Below are 18,569 nucleotides of genomic sequence, written 5' to 3'. Positions count from 1 at the left end.
TTAAGCATCACCCCTGGGACCCAGCTGATGTCATGGGGCAGGGCGGGGCTGAGCTTAGACCGCAGCTGGCTCTGCTTCTGCCAGGATAACGGCCAGACCCTGTTCTGCAGCATGCCTTCCCACCAGGTTGCTGGCCCTTCCCCAGCCCAGGGTAGCCCAGCCTTGAGGGAGATGGAGCCCAAGGACCAGCAGCTCATGGTAAGCACCCCTCTCTCACCCTTTGTGTCCCTTAGCCTCCCAGTTCTCACTCCCTTACACTCTGAACCCACCACCCTGGGACAATCTCTTAACAGCCGTCTCATGTCCAGGGCCCCACCTCTGCTCCGTCAGAGACCTAGCAACCCCATGCCCTCCTCATCATGTCTCCAGACTCCTTACCCCCTGCCCTGTGACCCTCCCTCCCCAGGGAACTTGGGACCTGGACCAGGACTCAGATGGGGGCAGGACTGTGCTCCTCAACCCCTACATAGGCCCTATCCAGACCCATCTGTTAAGTGACTTGACCTCAGCTTTTCTGACTTTGGGGGAACTAAAACCAGGGACTGGCCCCAGTTCATATATAGTCTAATTCCAGCCATCTTCCATTTGGGAAGTGTTTTTTTTTTTTTTTAGTTGTTGATAGACCTTTATTTTATTTATTTATTTATGGTGCTGAGAATCGAACCCAGTGCCTCACACATGCCAGGCAAGTGCATTAGCACTGAGCCACAGCCATAGCCCAGCTATGTAGGTTCTTCTGAGTGCTCACTTTGGGCCTGGTCACACTCTATAGCTATGTGACCTTAGGCAAATACTTCCCTTCTATGTGCCTCAGTACCTTCTTCTGTTCCACAAGGGGGACATAACCATGTATTCCTCAAAGGGTTGCTGCAAGACATAAATAATTTCATGCCAGTGTTAAGTTAGGAAGGGGCTCGAGTAAGGCTCAGTAGTGGAGCCCTTGCTTTGCTTGCATGAGGCCTGGCTTCCATCACCAGCAACACAAAAAACAAAATAGAAGGGAAAAAAATGACTCCGGAAGGCTCCTCCTGCTTCACTGAGTTTGTGTGGGACATCAAAGGAGGACAGGAGGGAGTTTGGGCTGGGCAACTTGCTGTTTGAGGAAGAAGGAGCAATCTGAGAGGGACTCATGAACGTACTGCTCCTGTCCTACCCACAGGTGGCGCTTCGAATCCGTCCACTCAATGCAGCAGAGTTGGAGGAAGGAGCCACCGTCATTGCCCACAAAGTGGGGGACCAGGTGAGGTTGGGAGGCACAGGGTAGCTGTGAAGCTCACCCAGCCATGCACATTTACCTGTGTAACTCATTCTCTCAACAAATGCTTATATAGTAGCTCCCACCCACGGGTTAAGTGGAGGCTGACAAGGGTCCCGCCCAGTTTGTTTTTGTTTTTTGTTTTTTTAAAGAGAGAGAGAGAGACAGAATTTTTAATATTTATTTTTTAGTTTTCGGCGGACACAATATCTTTGTATGTGGTGCTGAGGATTGAACCCGGGCCGCACGCATGCCAGGCGAGCATGCTACCGCTTGAGTCACAACCCCAGCTCCACCAAGTTTGTTTTTATTAATATTGTGTATAATGTTGGGAATTTCATCCAAACAGCTGTGGTAAAGACCTCTGGTGAGACACTGGAGCAGGGCTGGGAGGCAGGAGAAACTAGGCAGAGTGGGCAGCAGGCTGGAGCCCTGAAGCAGCCAGGTGTGGCCTATTTGAGAAGCAGCCGGAGTGAGCAGAAGAGGGTGGGAGAGCAGTTTTAGTAGGCCCAGGTCTAGATCTGCAGTCAGATTCCCAAGAGATTCTCCTTCACAGCCGGCTCACTGCCATTGCTAAGGATTTCTCCTTAGAGACAGACTCAGAGCCAAGCTAACCACACGGTTAGCAAAGCTTTTGCCCTTGATTTCCACCTGCAAGAACAAATGCCAAATTTGGGATATGTCATTGGAAAGTGGGTGGGTTTTTTCATTTGTCATTAGGAAGGTGTCTTCCATGAAGAATGAAATGTGGCTCTGGAGAGGTGGTTTATGCTGAAGCCCGAAGGACCCAGATCTTGGTGGTGGGCAATCCCTGTTGACAGCTGTCCCCTGGGGTGGGGGTACCTATCTTAATTTGGCAGGTCAGGAAGAAGACAATTGGACAGAACATCTGTGGGGTGAATGGCCGGCAAAGAGATCAGGGTGAGTCAGCACTGAAGGTGCAGAAAACTAAGCTAAAAACACAAGAGGGAGTTTACATTGAGGGAGTCAAAAGTTTTGCAGGAAAGGATGTGGATTTGCTACAAAGGATGTGGGAACACTGAGTGTTACTCTACTGAAACTCATGAGGTAACAGCATAGTGCAGTTAGTGGTGCAACTGTCACCTGATAGCAGTAAGTCAGGAAGTGGTACAGAACTGACAGAGATGCCACCCCCAGCATGCTCATGGACAGATGTGATGGTGCAGACCCAAGATCAGTGAGAACAGTGGACATGTTAGGCGCAGGGCCTGTGCTTCACACAGGCTCATAGCATCTCGCTGTGCACTGTAGATGACTCACTCTGAGAACTGAGTTCACATCACATACATTTCACCAATTCAAAGCACTCCATCCAGGATGTTTAATTCACCCTCAGGGCTGTGTTACCAGCATCTCTATCCAGTGACAGAATGGTTTCCTCACCCCAAAAGAAGGCCCCATTCCTCTTCCCCCTCTTCCTGCCACTGGAAGCCACCAGTCCACTTTCTGCCTCTATTTTATTTAAATGCAATCTTGGAGATGCAGCCCATTGCTTCTTCATCTAGCCTGAGGTGTATGAGGGTCATCTATGTTGCAACATGTATGTGTCTGTGTGTATATGTATATATATATGTGTATATATATATGTATATATGTGTGTGTGTGTGTGTGTGTGTGTGTGTGTATAAAATCAGGAATTGAACCCAGGGGTGCTTAACCACTGAGCCACGTCCACATCCGTTTTTATTTTTATATTTTTTTGTGATGCTGGGGATTGAACTCAGGGCCTTATGCATGCAAGGCAAGCACTCTACCAATTGAGCTATATCCCTAGCCCTCCTGTGTATTTTTTGAGACAGGATCTCCAGAGTTGCTTAAAGCTTCCCTAAGGTGCTAAGGCTGGCCTTGAACTTGGCAATCTTCCTGCCTCAGCCTCCTGAGCCACTGGGATTGCAGGTGTGCATCACCCACACCTGGCATGTTTTATTTTAAGTTTTTATTTTAATCTTTATTTTATTTATTTTTATGTGGTGCTGAGGATCGAACTCAGGGCCTCGCACATGCTAGGCGAGCGCTCTACCACTGAGCCAAAACCCCAGCCCTTATTTTAACTTTTTATGGTGAAGTAACTTCAGACCCACTGAAAAGTTACAGGAGCCCTACAAGGCTCCCACATTCCCTGTGACTAGATTTTCCGAATGTTAACTTCTATCCATGTTTGCCTGCTCTCCTATTTCCCTGTGGTGCAAACCTTTTTTCTGGAGTGCTTGGAGTAAGTGGTGGGCATTAGGGCTCTCCCCACTCAAACATTTTGGCATATGTCTCTTGACATAGGAAAGGCAGCAGAATACAACAGACTCCAGAATGGCAATATGTAAATCAATGGTTGTGCAACTGAAGTGATTCTGCAATCTGTATATGGGGTAAAAATGGGAGTTCATATCCCACTTGAATCAAAGTGTGAAATATGATATATCAAGAACTATGTAATGTTTTGAACAACCTACAATAAAAATTAATTAAAAAAAAAAAAAAAGAAATAATGAAAGTTGAACATGACTGTGTCTCTGTAGCAGGAGGTCGGAGAAGAGACCTGGACTTGTAGTTTTGTTTTGTTTTGATACTTTAATTATAAACCTTATAACACTGTCTGATCTTGTAACTAAATTGTATGCATTTTTTTCATAAAGATAAATTAAGTTCAAAGCAATGAAAAATGAAAAAAAAAAAAAAAAAGAACATTCTTGTAAATGACCTCAGGGCAGTGACCGAAACCAGGAAGTACATGTTGATCTAATATTATCTAATCTATAGACACTCATATTTTGCTGATTTTTCTCAATAATGTTCTTTATGATAAAAGAATATTTTTTGGTCCAAGAGTCATGCAGCTGATATATATATATATATATATATAAAATATTTTAAAGTTAACAGGATTCTCAGTTACTCTTTTTTTTAAACCTTTATTTTATTTATTTGTTTTTATATGGTGCTGAGGATCATACCCAATGCCTCACTTGTGCCAGGCAAGTGATCTACCATTGAGCCATAACCCTAGCTGATATTTTTGAACACCCAGGACTCAGTGATTTCCCACCATCACCCCTCACAGCTCTTAACAGGTGGATTCTATGATCACAGCCTTGTTACAAAGGAAAAAAACTGAGGCCTGGAAAGTTGAGGCAAAGGATCCGAGGTCTCCCCGCTGGTAAGAAATAGGAATCCAGGCTACAGGGCTCCAGAGCACACTTTATTATTATTATTTTTTTTTGTAGTTTTTGATGAACCTTTATTTTATTTATTTATATGTGGTGCTGAGGATCAACCCCAGCACCTCACATGTGCTAGGCAAGTTCTCTACCACTGAGCCACAACCCCAGGCCTCCAGAACATTTACCTCCTTCCTGGCTCTGCTGGGTTAGGAGCTCCTAACAGAGATTTGATTTCTGATTTCTCCTGCAACACAAGCCGAGCCTGCAGTGGGTTTGTTCCTGCAATCCTTGGAAGGAGAAGTAAGACACAGGAAAGAGGGTTGGTTTATATTATGGAACAAGTGCTGGCCAGAAGGCAAGAGCAGGCCTGGAGACCTGGACCCAGCCCTGCCACCAAATCCCCAACAACCTCTAGAAGGCCCTTGCCTCCCAGGACCTCTATTTCCATCGGGCTGTGGCCAGATGGTAGGGCTCTTGGTGTTGCCCAGCAGTGTCCCCCTACTCCACGGTTCCTCTCAGGTCCCCACCAGCCAGGATGTGTTTGGCTTCTAATTGCCACTGTCTTCCCCACCTCCCAATTCCCTGGGAAAGGCTCCTTTGAACCTCTCTGTCCCCAGAGAGCCTAATACACTTTGCTTCTTAATTGCGTATTTATATGAGGTCTTTATGTGAGGCGTGTGAGGTTGGAGACACCTGGTGGAGGTTGGGAAAGACCAGGCTCTCAGAAACAAAGCTATGGATGGAGGGTTTTGTTCTCTTTCCTTTTGGTCATTTTGTTCTCTTTCCTTTTTCTGGCTTCCCCTCCCACACCTGGCCCCAACCAGAGGCAAAAGATGAGAAGGAATGAAAATACTCAGTCTCCATGGGGTGACTATGGTGTGAAGTGGTCAGCCCAGCACCCTACGGTTTATTTTTATGGAAAATCCCTTGTTCCCTTTTGTCTTCATAGTTCATAGAAGGGTTTGTCACACAGGCCTTGGCCCAGGGTGCACACTGAGAATGCTGGCCTGTTGTGCTGAGCTGGTCTGTACCAAGCGTGGCTGGGTTGCCCTCCTCAGGTTGAGGTTGGAGGGACATCTCTGGGATGAATGCGAATGTGGCTGCAGAGCTCAGCAGACCTGGGGTTGCTGATAGTCATGTTTTGGTGGTTCAATAGCAAGAGACATCACCCCCTCAGAAAGTGAGTCGGGGGGTGCTAACGTTGGGGGTGGTTTCTCACCACACCACCAACTTGAGCACAAAAGACGTAAGCCCTTCTCAAATCCAGACCTCTTCCAGGTGGGTGCCTGAGCTGGAGCCCTTCTGGTGTTCTGACCAGCCCTCCACCTGTCTCGTTGTTCCCAGGTGGTTGTGCTTATGGACCCCAATGAGGATCCTGAGGACCCTCTGCGTGCACACCGGTCACGGGAGCGCACCTTCATTTTCGACACTGTTTTCGACCAGCAAGCATCACAGGTGCCCACTCATCTGCCCTCCCCCTGTCCACATTGGGCTGCGGTGCCTTTTGGGAGGGACTGGTGACCAGGCCATCTCATCGGTCTTCTCCCCAGGTCTCCCTCAGGAACAAGGAGGGTGTGGCCAAAATACCCACCCAGGGTTCAAGAGTAGGAGGCCCTTCCGTGGACACAGGGGCCACCAGGTGCTGGCACTGAACTCTTTAGTTCATTCACTCACTACTTCGTTCCACAAGGCGGGCTCTGTCCTGCCCCCCGGTTAAAATACAGTCCCTGCCCCATGTGGCACTCATCCCAGCAGAAGAGGCAGATGAGGGCGAGGGGAGAATACGCTTATTTGTGACATCGGCTGTACCAGGCCAGGCAGGAGTAGGCAGTGAGGGCCTTTCTGAGGAGAGACATTTATGCTGAGACCTGAGGGAGGAATGAGCCAGCATGGAACTGAAGGCAGGTCCAGGTGAAAGCTCTGTCATGCCCATTTCACAGGTGGGGTGCCTGTGGCTTTGTAAAGCCACATAGTGAGACCCAGAGCTGGACATTTGTGTCTGGTGTGAAGACCCACTCCTTCACCTTCACATCACTACCACCAGTTAAGGGACAAAACACTGTCCAATGTGTCATCTGCCCCTCCCTTCTGAGTGGGACCTGGATACTCTACATTATAGAGGGAGCCAGGGCTCAGAGTATGACAGAGAGAGCCAGTCCTAAAGGCTGGTCACCTTCTGGGGTACAGGAATTGGACTCCACACCTCAGTGGAGAACTGGTGGAGTTTGTGGCCATCTTCAGCCTACCACTCTTTCTGACTTATGCTGTCTGCCCATTGGACCCCCGAGGCCAATTCCCATGGATGGCATCTCAGCAAGGATTGCAGAGCACACCAGAGGGCCTGCTGGAAACACAGTGGCCACCTTCTGGTACTAGGAATGTCCCCCTCGGTTCAGGACTTAATTGGGAAGCAGAGCAGAGCCCCCATGGCTGTCTGAGCAGGCTGTTTTTCCTCATTCTCAGAGTCTTCATGGCTTCAAAGGTAGAAGGAACTGCTCATTGACGGGCATCAAGTGGCTGCTCTGTGCCATGTCTGTGCTCCAGGGCCCAGTAAACCTCATTTGACAAACCTTACAGCAACCCTGTGACACAGGAACACACCCTCATTCTGCAGATGAGGAAACAGATCTCTGGAAGTCAGCCACCTGCCTAAGGTCACACAGAAGGCCGCAGACGCCAGATTCTGATTGTACATTTGAAGCTAGAGGGAGGCATTGCCAACTTTGGGGTCTTCCAGCCCAGGCTCAGGGGAGCTGTGACCAGTCAGTGCTACAGATCGTATCATGAGTGGAGAACAAGGTCCAGAGTGGGCACCCAGGAGGTACAATATAAGGGGTGTCTGCTGTTTCTATCAGGCCGGTGGGACCTACAAAACACACCAGCCCTGGAGTGTCTCTCCTTGGACTCCCCTGTGGACAGCGTGTTCACCACCCATACAATCCTGTTGCTTGGCACTGCTGCCTTGTATCATGTTCTACCTGCCCACCTTCCCAGTTTATGCTTGTAAAGATGGTCAAATACTCTTCACATACTTCCAAGTCTGTCCCTCCTTCTAGTCCTTTGTTTCTTTTCTGCTCCTCTCAATTCTCTCAGAAGCCCTGGGAAAGACTCACCTGTGTTTAGTAGCTTCATGCATTAGGCCTTCTGGTGGCAGGTCCCTGCTACCTTCTCATTTAATCCTCATTCAGAACCAGCCTGTGAGGTCAGCACTGTCTCACACCATGAGGCTTGGCATGGTGGAGGCAGTGGCCAAAAAACTACCCAGCGACAGCCTGGGGTTAGTACCCAGGCATTTCTAACACCAGGCTTCTCTCTAGTCTCCCTCCTGTGTGTTCCTGTGCACATTCAGAGAGAGCAGACATTTGTAGGTTCTGTCCTCGCCAAGCAGTCAGATGGTCAGACTTGGGCTGGACTGTCCTTTGACTAATCTTCTGTCTTCAGGAAGACGTGTACTGTGCCACCATCCAGCATTTAGTGGAAGGCGTCATTTCTGGATACAACGCAACAGTGTTTGCCTACGGCCCCTCAGGTACCAAGCAGGGCTGGTGGCAGTGGGCCCTCTTAACAGCATCAGACCCTGTGTGGGGGCACCCTGTAGCCTTTCAGCAGCTCTAGGAGTGGGTAGAATATTCTTTTTCCACAGATGAGATGCTGCTTAGGGGGGCTTGGGGAACTTCCCCAAGGTCATATAATCACCAGGGGGGATCTGGAATTGCACCCAAGCCTACACTTTGCTGCCCACAAGAACCCATAGACTTTCTGTAGTTGTGTTCAACAAGCATTTGCAAAGCTAAGTTACCTCTCATCCCTAGAAACTAGAACCACAGAGGGTTAGAGCTGGGCAGGCCCTGACCTACCACTGTTTAGACAAGGAGAGAGGTCCTAAGAAGCACCTTGGTCAAAGTCATGCTGTGTGCATCTGTTCCATTCATTCATTCAATATGCATAACAAGCCCTACCATGTGCCAGGCTTTAGAAGGAAAAGAACAATCTTTTCCTCACCTTTATGTGCAGAGATGAGGGAGACATTGAAGCATCCTTGAGAGGGAAGCACCTCCTTACCTAATGCAATGTTAATTCTCTTTATTATAAACAACATATCAGGGGCTGGGGTTGTGGCTCAGTGGTAGAGCGCTCGCCTCGCACGTGCAAGGCCCTGGGTTCGATCCTCAGCACCACATACAAATAATAAATAAATAAATAATATAGTTTAAAAAAATAAAAATAAAACAACATGTTAGGCCTGGGGTTGTGGCTCAGTGGCAGAGTGCTTGACTAGCATGTGTGAGATTATGGGTTTGATTCTCAGCACTGCATATAAATTTAAAAATAAATAAATAAAGGTCTATCAACAACTAAAAAAAAAATTAGAAACAAAACATGTCTGAGCCCACTCAGGAATTCCCACCCCTCCTCAGGTGCAGGGAAGACCCATACCATGCTGGGCATGGATGCGGAGCCTGGCATCTACCTGCAGACCCTCACTGACCTCTTCCAGGCCATTGAGAAGACCCGGGACAACATGGACTATAGCGTGTCTATATCTTATCTTGAGGTGGGCCTGCCCACCTGTCCCCGTTACCCCATCTCCATTACCCCATGGACATGATGTCACCAGATTAAACAGCTGTATGTGTGAAATCCCCAGTTCTGTGTGTTGCCCCAAATGCTGGTTGGCCTATAAAAAGCCTTGGTCCTTGGGGTTGATGTTTTCTGGCAGTTCAAGCCTCCATGGTATGTAGGTCTTTATAGTTCTTTGCACCAAAGCTACTTTGTTTCAAACTTTCTCTTCTCCCAGATTTATAATGAAGTGATCCGGGACCTTCTGAACCCATCCTCAGGGTTTCTGGACTTGAGGGAAGATTCTAAGGGCAGCATCCAGATTGCAGGCATCACAGAGGTCTCCACCTCCAATGCCCAAGAGGTGAGGATGATGGCAGCCACACACCAGAGCCCACCATCCTCTCCTGGCAAACATCCACCTGCTGAGGTGCTCAGGGCAGACATTACTGATGGGTCCCACATGCTTTCCTTGGCCTCTGGTGCTGATCTGGGTCCTTCTCAACACGGTGCCCCAGCAATCACAGCATCAGAATTGGCTTAGGTCCAAATCCACTTGCCATTCTGACCCTAATGATGACTCCCTTAATGAAGGCAGGTTGCAAGTACTTCTCCAGCCCCATCCTCTCTCTCCATCTGCTGCCTCTGCTGATCCTCCCTGGGCACCATGATCAGGGTGCTCAGCTGAGGTTACTGCCTTGAGTTCCGTAGCATAGCAGATGGGTTTTTAGCACACTTGCCAACTCCAGCAAATCTGTACTGTTGCCTGGAGTTCCACGTAACAGTGTTGTGAAGCTGTGCTGGACTGTGTGAAGAAGGGATAGGTAGTCCACTGGTCGGGTAGGGGACAGGATGGGCAGTGGCCAGAGCCAGGATTCTGCCATCTCCTGTTAACTAGTTGACCAGAATTGCTCCCACGGGTGAGGTGCTGCCTTCCTGCTGTAAGCATCCCAGCCCTGAGGCCATCCTTTTTCTCTTTTCTGGGTGTTTCTAGAAATGGTGTGTGGCTATGCAGACAGTCTTTGACCGCCTGCCTGCTTCTGTCCTCAGATCATGCAGCTCCTCACCAGAGGAAATCGGCAGCGCACGCAGGAACCCACAGCCACCAACAAGACGTCATCCCGCTCCCACGCTGTGTTGCAGGTCACTGTGCACCAGCAGAGCCGCAGCACAGACCTGGCAGAGGAAGCGCGCCTCGGGAGGCTCTTTATGGTGGACCTGGCGGGCTCAGAAAGGGCATGCCAGGTCCATGCCCACCCTTTCAAATGTCATTATGATCACTTCCTTAGTGTCTTGTCCCCTTCCAGTTTCTGGTGGAACCTTGTCTGTCCCTGACTAGCTATGTCTCCAGTGCCCAGTGCATCTTTCTGATGGAGAAGAAGCACATGCTAAATGTTGAGGGAAATGAGCCCAGAGATACAGGGGCTTCCTTTGCCGCAGGCTCTTCGGGGGCATGAGCCACACATGTGCTTGCCCTTGGAGAACTTGGAGCTCTTGGGAGTTGCTTGTAGGCAATTTCATCCAGGGAGGCAGGTCTTTGAGAGTCAGGGTCCTCAAAGAAGCTGTGGGAGCCAGAGGTGATGGGGTCTCAGGGCTGAGCCTTAAAAGGTCCTGAGGAGCTAGGTGAAGTACAAGGAAGAACATTTCAGCAGAGGGAACAGTCGGGGCAGAGAGGCTCTGAGGGGACCGTACATGTGACTTGCGTAAGAGGCTACAGGCCCTGCTCTAGGCACTACAGAGCACCAGCCCAGTGCCCTCCCCAAGTTCCAGGCTCCTTTTTCCTTGCTCCTCCTGTCTAAATGAGGGCACTAGGCTCCTTATCTCTTGTCCAATGGCCTGAGCATTGCTTAAGGGCAGGCACTAGCCTAGGGCCAGGCCAGAGAAGGAGCTCATGGATCTGTGTGGGTCATCATTGTCATCAGCAAGTGACACTCCATGTCCCTCTAATTAACCAGGCACTTAAGGTTCATAGTCCATGTGTCCCTCCTGATGTGGACTGAGGTGGGCAGCATTGTGCCTGTGCCATAATGTGGAGCTGTGGCTGGAGTCAATGTGACCTGGACATGAACAAAGGTGATAAGAAGTTACCCAAGCTTTGAACCTGGGAGAGTCTGGCCCAAACCGTGCCATTCTTGCTTTGACACTTCCTTTCTCATTTTGGTTTGCACTGTATGCCCTGGATGTTGGGATGGCGATTTATCACTGCCCTATATCTACCCCTTCCCTGGGTCCCCAGGTTGCTAAAGCAAAGCAGGGCCTGGCCCTGTCAGACTCTTTTAAAATGTATTAACAGAAATTGTAAGGCACAGTGGGGCCAGCAGATCAAGGAATGACTGCCATTCCAAGCTTGTCAGGGTTCCCAAGAGAAGCAGACAGAGAACAAAGGGAAGCACTGGGTAGTTCAGAAGGGAGTGGGAGCAGGACTGTAGCAGAGACTTTGATGTGGTTCCCCAGGAAGGAACAGGTGAGCAGAACCAGGACAGGCAGGCAGAGGGTTGGCCAGTCTGAAAAATGCCAGTGTGCTCTGGGACCTGGGTGGGGGCATCCCTAGTTGTCTGTACCTGGCCCTGGATGACTAGGGTAGGGGGATGGTGGCCCAGAGAATGAGGGTCGACAGCAGTGGTGGTTGGGGTATGAGCTATGGATTGGTGAGTTGGCAAGTGAAAAATGAATACTCAGGTGAGTAGTTTACTGGCTTCAGGAATTGACTAACCCTGGGAGGATGGTCCCCCCAGCGTCAACAAGGCCCCAGATGTTGAAGCATCAGAAGGCAGAAAATAGAAGGCATGGTTAGTACAGACAGATCACACACAATGCTGAATGCAGTGGAGGAGAGCCCTGAGCTCTGGGCAGCAGCTAGGATGGCAGCTGTGTTCTTAGAAGGCAAAGTGGGGACCAGACTGGCCTTCCCAGAATGTGGCTCTGGGAGAGGGTAGTTAAAGGGTCCATGTCCTGGATCCCTGCCCTCACTTTGCTCTATATTAGTGTGTGCCTTTGGGCTTGCCACCGTCCCTCTCTGGCCTTGGTGTTTTAGTGTTTACTCAGTGGCCTAGGTGTACTGTCTCTGGGGTCTGCTCTGCTCTTACAAAGAAAATCACTCACATAAGACAGTACAAGGTGTCTGAGAAATGCCCTGGTCTTTCACAGGAATGTGACACAAGTGGCTGCCCTGGCTCTAGGCCATGCTGGCAGCCCAAGTCCTACCCTGCACTGGCTTCTGCTTAGTGAGAGCAACAGCTATATTTGTTGCTCTCTTGGGTACCTGCTCCATGTGGCCTTTCCATACACTATTCTGTGAAATTATCACCATCACTGCCCCTTTGAGCGAATAGGAACACAGACAGGGAGATTTGTCAGCAATAAGTAGTTTCAGTCATTCTCAAACCATGCTTTCAGTTGACTCCAAAATCCTGCCCTTAAAAAGAAAGCAATAGTAATTTTTTTTCTGATTTTAAACATAAAGGAAAGAAATTTGGAAAATATGGATAGGCAAAAGAAGGAAAACAAAAATCCCTCCCTGCAGTGACAGTATTTTGGAGTCACTTTCTTGAGGCAGCTTGGACTTAAGAGAGTGTGTGCGGGGCTATGGCATATGCATTGATTTGGCATGCTGCTGTGTCTAGGGGTCTGCAGATGAATGGGCTCTGGGGACACATGGCCAACAAGTGACAGGTGGTGCCTGTGTGGAACTTGTATTCTGTGGAATATCAGGTGAAAAACACTGAACACATGAAAAGTGAATGGTTTCCAAGAGAGTTAGTGATTTGAAGAAAACAAAGAAGATGGCATTGGAAAGTATGGAAAGCTGGGGCTGTGGTCTCCTCTCAGAGAGCCGGGTGGGAGCCCTCAAAGGAGGGGGCCTGTAGGACCAGAGAGTGCCAGGGTAGGACCAGGTCTTCCCAGGCAAAACCCAACACACCAGTTTTTAATATAAAGTGGGTCTCTCTGGACAGATGTCTCTGTTGTCTGTGTTTACCTCATCCAACAATGAGCATCTTTTGCACATGGGTCAGAGCCCAGCATCACTGGGAATGCTGTGTGCCACTCCACTGCACGATGCCAAGGGTGTCTTCCAGCCCCAAGAGCTCTCGGAGAACAACCCCACCAGGATCAGGGCAGGATGGGGGCTGTTTCACTCCCTTGCCTCCAGGCCTTTGTCCCCTCCCTGAGGATGGAGAAGTGGAGGTGGAAAGAATGAATGGGCCCAGAGCCACCTGCTCAGCCTGGCCTCTTCCTGCACAGACCCAGAACCGGGGCAAGAGGATGAAGGAGGGCGCACACATCAACCGCTCGCTGCTAGCACTGGGTAACTGCATTAACGCGCTCAGTGAGAAGGGCGGCAGCCGGGCACAGTATGTGAACTTCCGCGATAGCAAACTCACGCGTCTGTTGAAGGTGAGTGCTCCTGGCTGGCTAGGCTGTGTGGGCCTCAGTGGGTGACCGAGTCTCTCAGGAATTAAGTCACCTGTCAGGAGTGATGCCCAGGCCTGAGAATCAGGGTCCTTCCAGGAACCTCTGAAGGCAGGAGAACACCATGAAACTACCCTGGTCACTTGTCCCCATCCACTCCCTGCCCCCAGCAAAGTTCAGCTTTATTTGCAAACCCCTGGTGATGAGGAGCCTACTGCTTCCCTGTGGCTGCTAGTCCCATCCCAGATGGCTATGATGTGAGAAGATACCTCTTTTTACTGATCTGAATGCTGTCACCTTATTCTACAGCAAGGCAGGGTACCAATAAACACATAGGCAAAGCAGTAAATAAATGTCCCTATAAATTTCATCTCTTGGTCTAATCTGCTCTCATCAGAGCGGAAAAAAGACAAGGTGGGCCTGGAATGGGTCCCACTTCATCCTGCAGTCACTAGCCCCTTGTTCCCAAGCATCATTGTCCCTTTTCAGGATTTGATCCAGGCAGGTCTGGTGGTGGCTGGGGGAAGGCTTTGCCCTGGCCAGAGGGGAACGGGACTCCCATCACCCTAACTCAGTGGCTTCCACCTAAGCAGGATGCTCTGGGAGGGAACAGCCGCACAGTAATGATTGCCCACATCAGCCCAGCAAGCACCAGCTTCGAGGAGTCGCGGACCACACTGCTTTATGCTTACAGGGCAAAGAACATCAAGACGCGGGTAAGGTCCCTGGCTTGCTCACTCACTCAGTCACTCCCTCTCTCACTCACTTGCTCATTCATTCATTACTCCTTTTTTGTGGTTGTTGTTTTATTTGTTCTTATTAGTTATATATGACAGTAGAATGTATTTGACATATTATACATACATGGAGTATAACTGCCCATTCTTCTGGTTGTACATGATATGGAATCACATTGGTTGTGTGTTCATATATGTACATAGGAACATTCATTTACTCTTGAACTCACTCGTCCATTTACTCACTGATTCATTCACTCTCTTGTTCATTTATTCATTCACTCATTTATTCGTTACTTGCTCACCCACCCATTTTCTCACTCATTTGCTAACTCACTCATTCATTCACTTGCTCATTCATTCCCACATTTTACACTTATGTTCACTGCTGGGGGTGGCTGTCATGCACAGACCCTGCAGCTAGATGGCTTGGGTCTCTTTCTGTACTGCTGTCCCTGGCTAGTGACCTCTGTGCCCACTTCCATTGTCTCTGCAGTAGGGAGATGAAATAACAGCCAACCCTTGTAGAGACTTTACCTACCCACATCTGCATGCTTCCTGTGGCTGCAGCAATGAGTTACTACAAACTAGGTGACTTCGTCTCTCACAAGTCAGAGATGAAGGTGTGGACAGTTCCTTCTGAGCCCCTCTGAAGGCTCTACTGGAGGATCCTCCTCCCCCTTCGGCTTCAAGAGGCTCTGGGAGTCCTGTGGCTTATGACTGCCTCTCCCCATCTCTCTCCATTTTCACGGGGCCTCCCCTCTTTTCTTTGTTTCTCTCTTCCCTCTCTTTCTCTTCTTGGTGGTATTGAGGATCAAAACTAGGGTCTTACACATGCCAGGAAAGTGCTCTACCATCGAGCTACACCTCAAGCCCTTTTTATTTCATTTTGAGACAGAGTCTCGTTAAGTTGCCCAGGCTGGCCTCAAACTTCAATTGTTCTACCTCAGCCTCTGAGTAGCTGGGATTATAGGTACGAACCACCACACCTGCTTCTTTTAAAAGGACAATTGGCATTGGATTTAGGATCCATCCTGATTGAGGATGTTCTCATTTTGAGGTCAATTATATCTAAAAGACCATTTTCCCCAAATAAGTTCATACTCACATGTTCTGGATTAGGCCATGGGCACCTCTATCTATGTGCCAGGCATGGCTGTAAACTCTCCCTGTAGTTTAATTTATTCCATTCTCCCAGAAACTCCGGGTGAACTGAGCTGCATGAAATAACCACACAGGAGACAGAGATACCTTTTTCTTTGGGGTCTTGTGACGGCTCCTTTGATCTTAAGGGTCTGCAAAAAGAGAGAGAGCAAGCTCATGCTGAACCCTTTTATTGAAGAGAAGCCATGCAAATGAAGCAAGGGGTCAAGTTTCAGGGGGTTGAGTCTAGCTTTGAGATGTTTGCTGTCAGCAGGTTGACTATCACCTAGGAAGGCCACAACCAAAGGCAGAGCAAGAGAAGGGGACACACAAAGGGTGTTTCCATGAAACAGTCTGTCCCAAACAGGGCAAAGGGGTAGTATTACACAGGAATAGGTGAGTGTAGCTCAATCCATGGGGCGACACACCTACATCTGAAGACGCGTCTTCAACCTTCCTGGACCAGGGGAATGTCCAGGTCACTATGAGATGTAGTGACCAGTCAAAGTTTCTCTGCTCCAGGATGGAAGGCACGAATCATTCAGAGTGGCTCCCCACATGCTGCTATGGCAAAAGTAACAGAGAATACTGAATTAAAGGAACTTCAACAAAGAGGGCTTTCAGGTGAGATCTTTTGGGGTGACATGAAAGCTGAGCCCAAGAGACAAGCACCTAAGAACTTCATCACAGAAACAGAAACCCTGCCCGCTAGACACTCCTCCCCAGCTGGGCTCCCACTATTCTGCTCTCTGTCTGTGGATTTGACTGCTCTAGGGACCTCAGAGAAGTGGAATCATATAGTATTTGTCCTTTTGTGACTGGCTTATTTCTCTGAGCATAACATCTTCAAGGCTCATCCATATGGTAGCACAGATCAGAATTTCCTTCCTTTTCAAGGCTGAGAATATTACTTTAAAGATTACAACTTAAGCATGTTTTTTTTAATTTTTATTTATTTATTTATTTTTAGTCATACATGACAGTAGAATGCATTTTGATATGTAATACATACATGGAATGTACATACATCAATCATATTGTCTATTCTATTCTGCTGCCCTTCCTATCCTCCCTACTCCTCCCCTCCTCTCCCATCCTTTCTCTCTATCCACTCTAATGTGACACACTTTTTTTTCCTTTTACTCATTACAATGTCATATATATATTCTGTATAACAATGAGGTTCTCCTCCCATCTTCTGTGCAACTCCCCTTCTCCCTCTTTTTCCCTCCCACCTCTCTTCCATATTTAGTGGTAGTCTTCTTCTCATGCTTTTTCTCCCTATCCCATTTTGAGTCACCCCCCTTATATCAGAAGAAGACATTCGGCATTTGTTTTTTAGGAATTGGCTAACTTCACTTAGCATAATCTGCTCTAATGCCATCCATTTGCCTGCAAATGCCATGATTTTATTATTTTTTAGTGCTGAGTAATATTCCATTGTGTATAAATACCACATTTTTTAAAACCGTTCATCTATTGAAGGGCATCTAGGTTGGTTCCACATTCTAGCTATTGTGAATTGTGCTGCTATAAACATTGATGTGGCTGTATCCCTATAGTATGCTCTTCTTAGGTCTTTTGGGTATAGTCCGAGAAGGGGAATAGCTGGGTCAAATGGTGGTTCCATTCCCAGCTGTCCAAGGAATCTTCATACTGCTTTCCAAATTGGCTGCACCAATTTGCAGTCCCACCAGCAATATATGAGTGTACCTTTTTCCCGGCATCCTCGCCAGCATTTATTGTTGTTTGACTTCATAATGGCTGCCATTCTTAATGGAGTGAGATTAAGCATGTTTATACATCATCTCCCATGCAGTTTTGACCTAGGCCACATGTCCTTTCCACTAGGTCAAGCGCAACCTATTGAATGTCTCCTACCGCATCGCACAGTACACGGATGTCATCTCTGACCTACGCAGGGAGATCGAACACCTTAAATCAAAAATTGAGAAACAAGAGAAGAAGAAAAGCGAATCTGGCGTCCCAGATGTACAAGGTAGTATGAGTGTACATCATGCCTCCTGCTGGCCTCAGTGGCTTTGTCCCCCACCATGGTTCCATGGCCAGCATCCCTGACCACCAGACCCATTCCTTCTCCTAGCCTAAGCATGTGGTACCTTGTTCACTATGAGCATCTTCATTCAAAGAGTGACTCAGTGACCCTGCCGTGGGCTTTTGTCCACTCAGACGCTACTTAACTAGGAACCCATAACCCCAGCTTCAGTTTCTGCTCCTGTAAAATAGAATTGGACTATTTTCTGCTTTTCTCTAATTTTTCAGTTTTTCTTTCTTTGTTTAACATTACTTCTCCTTTTCTCTTTGTTCTCTCAACTTTTCATTTTTCTAAACTTTTCATTTTTTAAACTAATTCAGCTTTTTTAAAGATAATCATTTTATTTTGAAATAGTTCTTAGATTTATAAAAAAGTTGCAAAGTCAAGGCATTAAGTTTCTAACTTCCCTGATGGTTGCTTCTGATGCCTATTATGTTATTGAGGTGGAGTCACTTAAAATCAACCATTTTAAGGTGAACAATCCAGTGGCTTTTAGTCCAGTCACAATTTTGTGCAACCTCACCTCCAAAGCACTTCCATCATTCCAAAGTGACACCCCATGCCTGTAAGGCAGTTTTCCCTGTCCTCTGTGCTCCACAAGTCAGTTTCATTCAGTTAGTTTCCTCCTAAGTCTGGAAGCACAACATAGTTTGACATTAAGATGACAAAATTTGGGGCTGAGATTGTGGCTCAGTAGTAGAGCACTTGCCTAGCATATGTGAGACACTGGGTTCAATCAGTACCACATAAAAATAAATAAATAAAATAAAGATATTATGTCCATCTACACCTAAAAAATTTTTAAAAAATGACAAAACTTGTCAGCAGTTAAGAACATTCAAGCATATTTTTATCAAAGCTGGGTGCAGTGGCATACATCTGTAATCCCAGCAACTCAGTAGGTTGAAGCAGGAGGATTGCAAGTTAGAGGCCAGCCTCAGCAACTTAGTGAGGCTCTGGCCAAATTAGTGAGACCCTGTCTCAAAATAAAGAAAAAGGGCTGGGAATGTAGCTCAGTGATTGAGTGCCCCTGGATTAAATCCCTAGTACAAAAAAAAAAAAAAAAAAGAACACTTCTATTAAAGTCAAATTCAGTAGATGTGCATGTACATACATATTCTTTGCTCTGTTAAGAAGGTATGTCTTAGGGCTGGGGTTGTGGCTCAGCTGTAGAGCACTTGCCTGGCACATGCGAGGTTCTGGGTTTGATCCTCAGCACCACATACAAATAA

General features: G+C 47.8%; 1 protein-coding gene across 1 annotated transcript in view; it reads left to right on the top strand.

The window, feature by feature from the left end:
- Positions 1 to 111: 111 nt before the first annotated feature.
- Positions 112 to 18,569, top strand: part of LOC143385233 (kinesin-like protein KIF19) — a 44,005-nt gene continuing 25,547 nt past the window's right edge. Inside the window, exons 1-10 of the mRNA XM_076840600.1 lie at positions 112 to 198; positions 1,160 to 1,240; positions 5,776 to 5,886; positions 7,873 to 7,960; positions 8,850 to 8,986; positions 9,230 to 9,355; positions 10,042 to 10,236; positions 13,234 to 13,386; positions 13,995 to 14,117; positions 17,133 to 17,280. Coding sequence (XP_076696715.1) covers positions 112 to 198; positions 1,160 to 1,240; positions 5,776 to 5,886; positions 7,873 to 7,960; positions 8,850 to 8,986; positions 9,230 to 9,355; positions 10,042 to 10,236; positions 13,234 to 13,386; positions 13,995 to 14,117; positions 17,133 to 17,280 — 1,249 coding nt within the window. The remainder of the gene's footprint in view (positions 199 to 1,159; positions 1,241 to 5,775; positions 5,887 to 7,872; positions 7,961 to 8,849; positions 8,987 to 9,229; positions 9,356 to 10,041; positions 10,237 to 13,233; positions 13,387 to 13,994; positions 14,118 to 17,132; positions 17,281 to 18,569) is intronic.

Source organism: Callospermophilus lateralis, chromosome 19 (assembly GCF_048772815.1).
Source record: "Callospermophilus lateralis isolate mCalLat2 chromosome 19, mCalLat2.hap1, whole genome shotgun sequence".
NCBI classification, from domain to species: domain Eukaryota; kingdom Metazoa; phylum Chordata; class Mammalia; order Rodentia; family Sciuridae; genus Callospermophilus; species Callospermophilus lateralis.
This window is presented reverse-complemented; position numbering and strand designations above follow the sequence as displayed.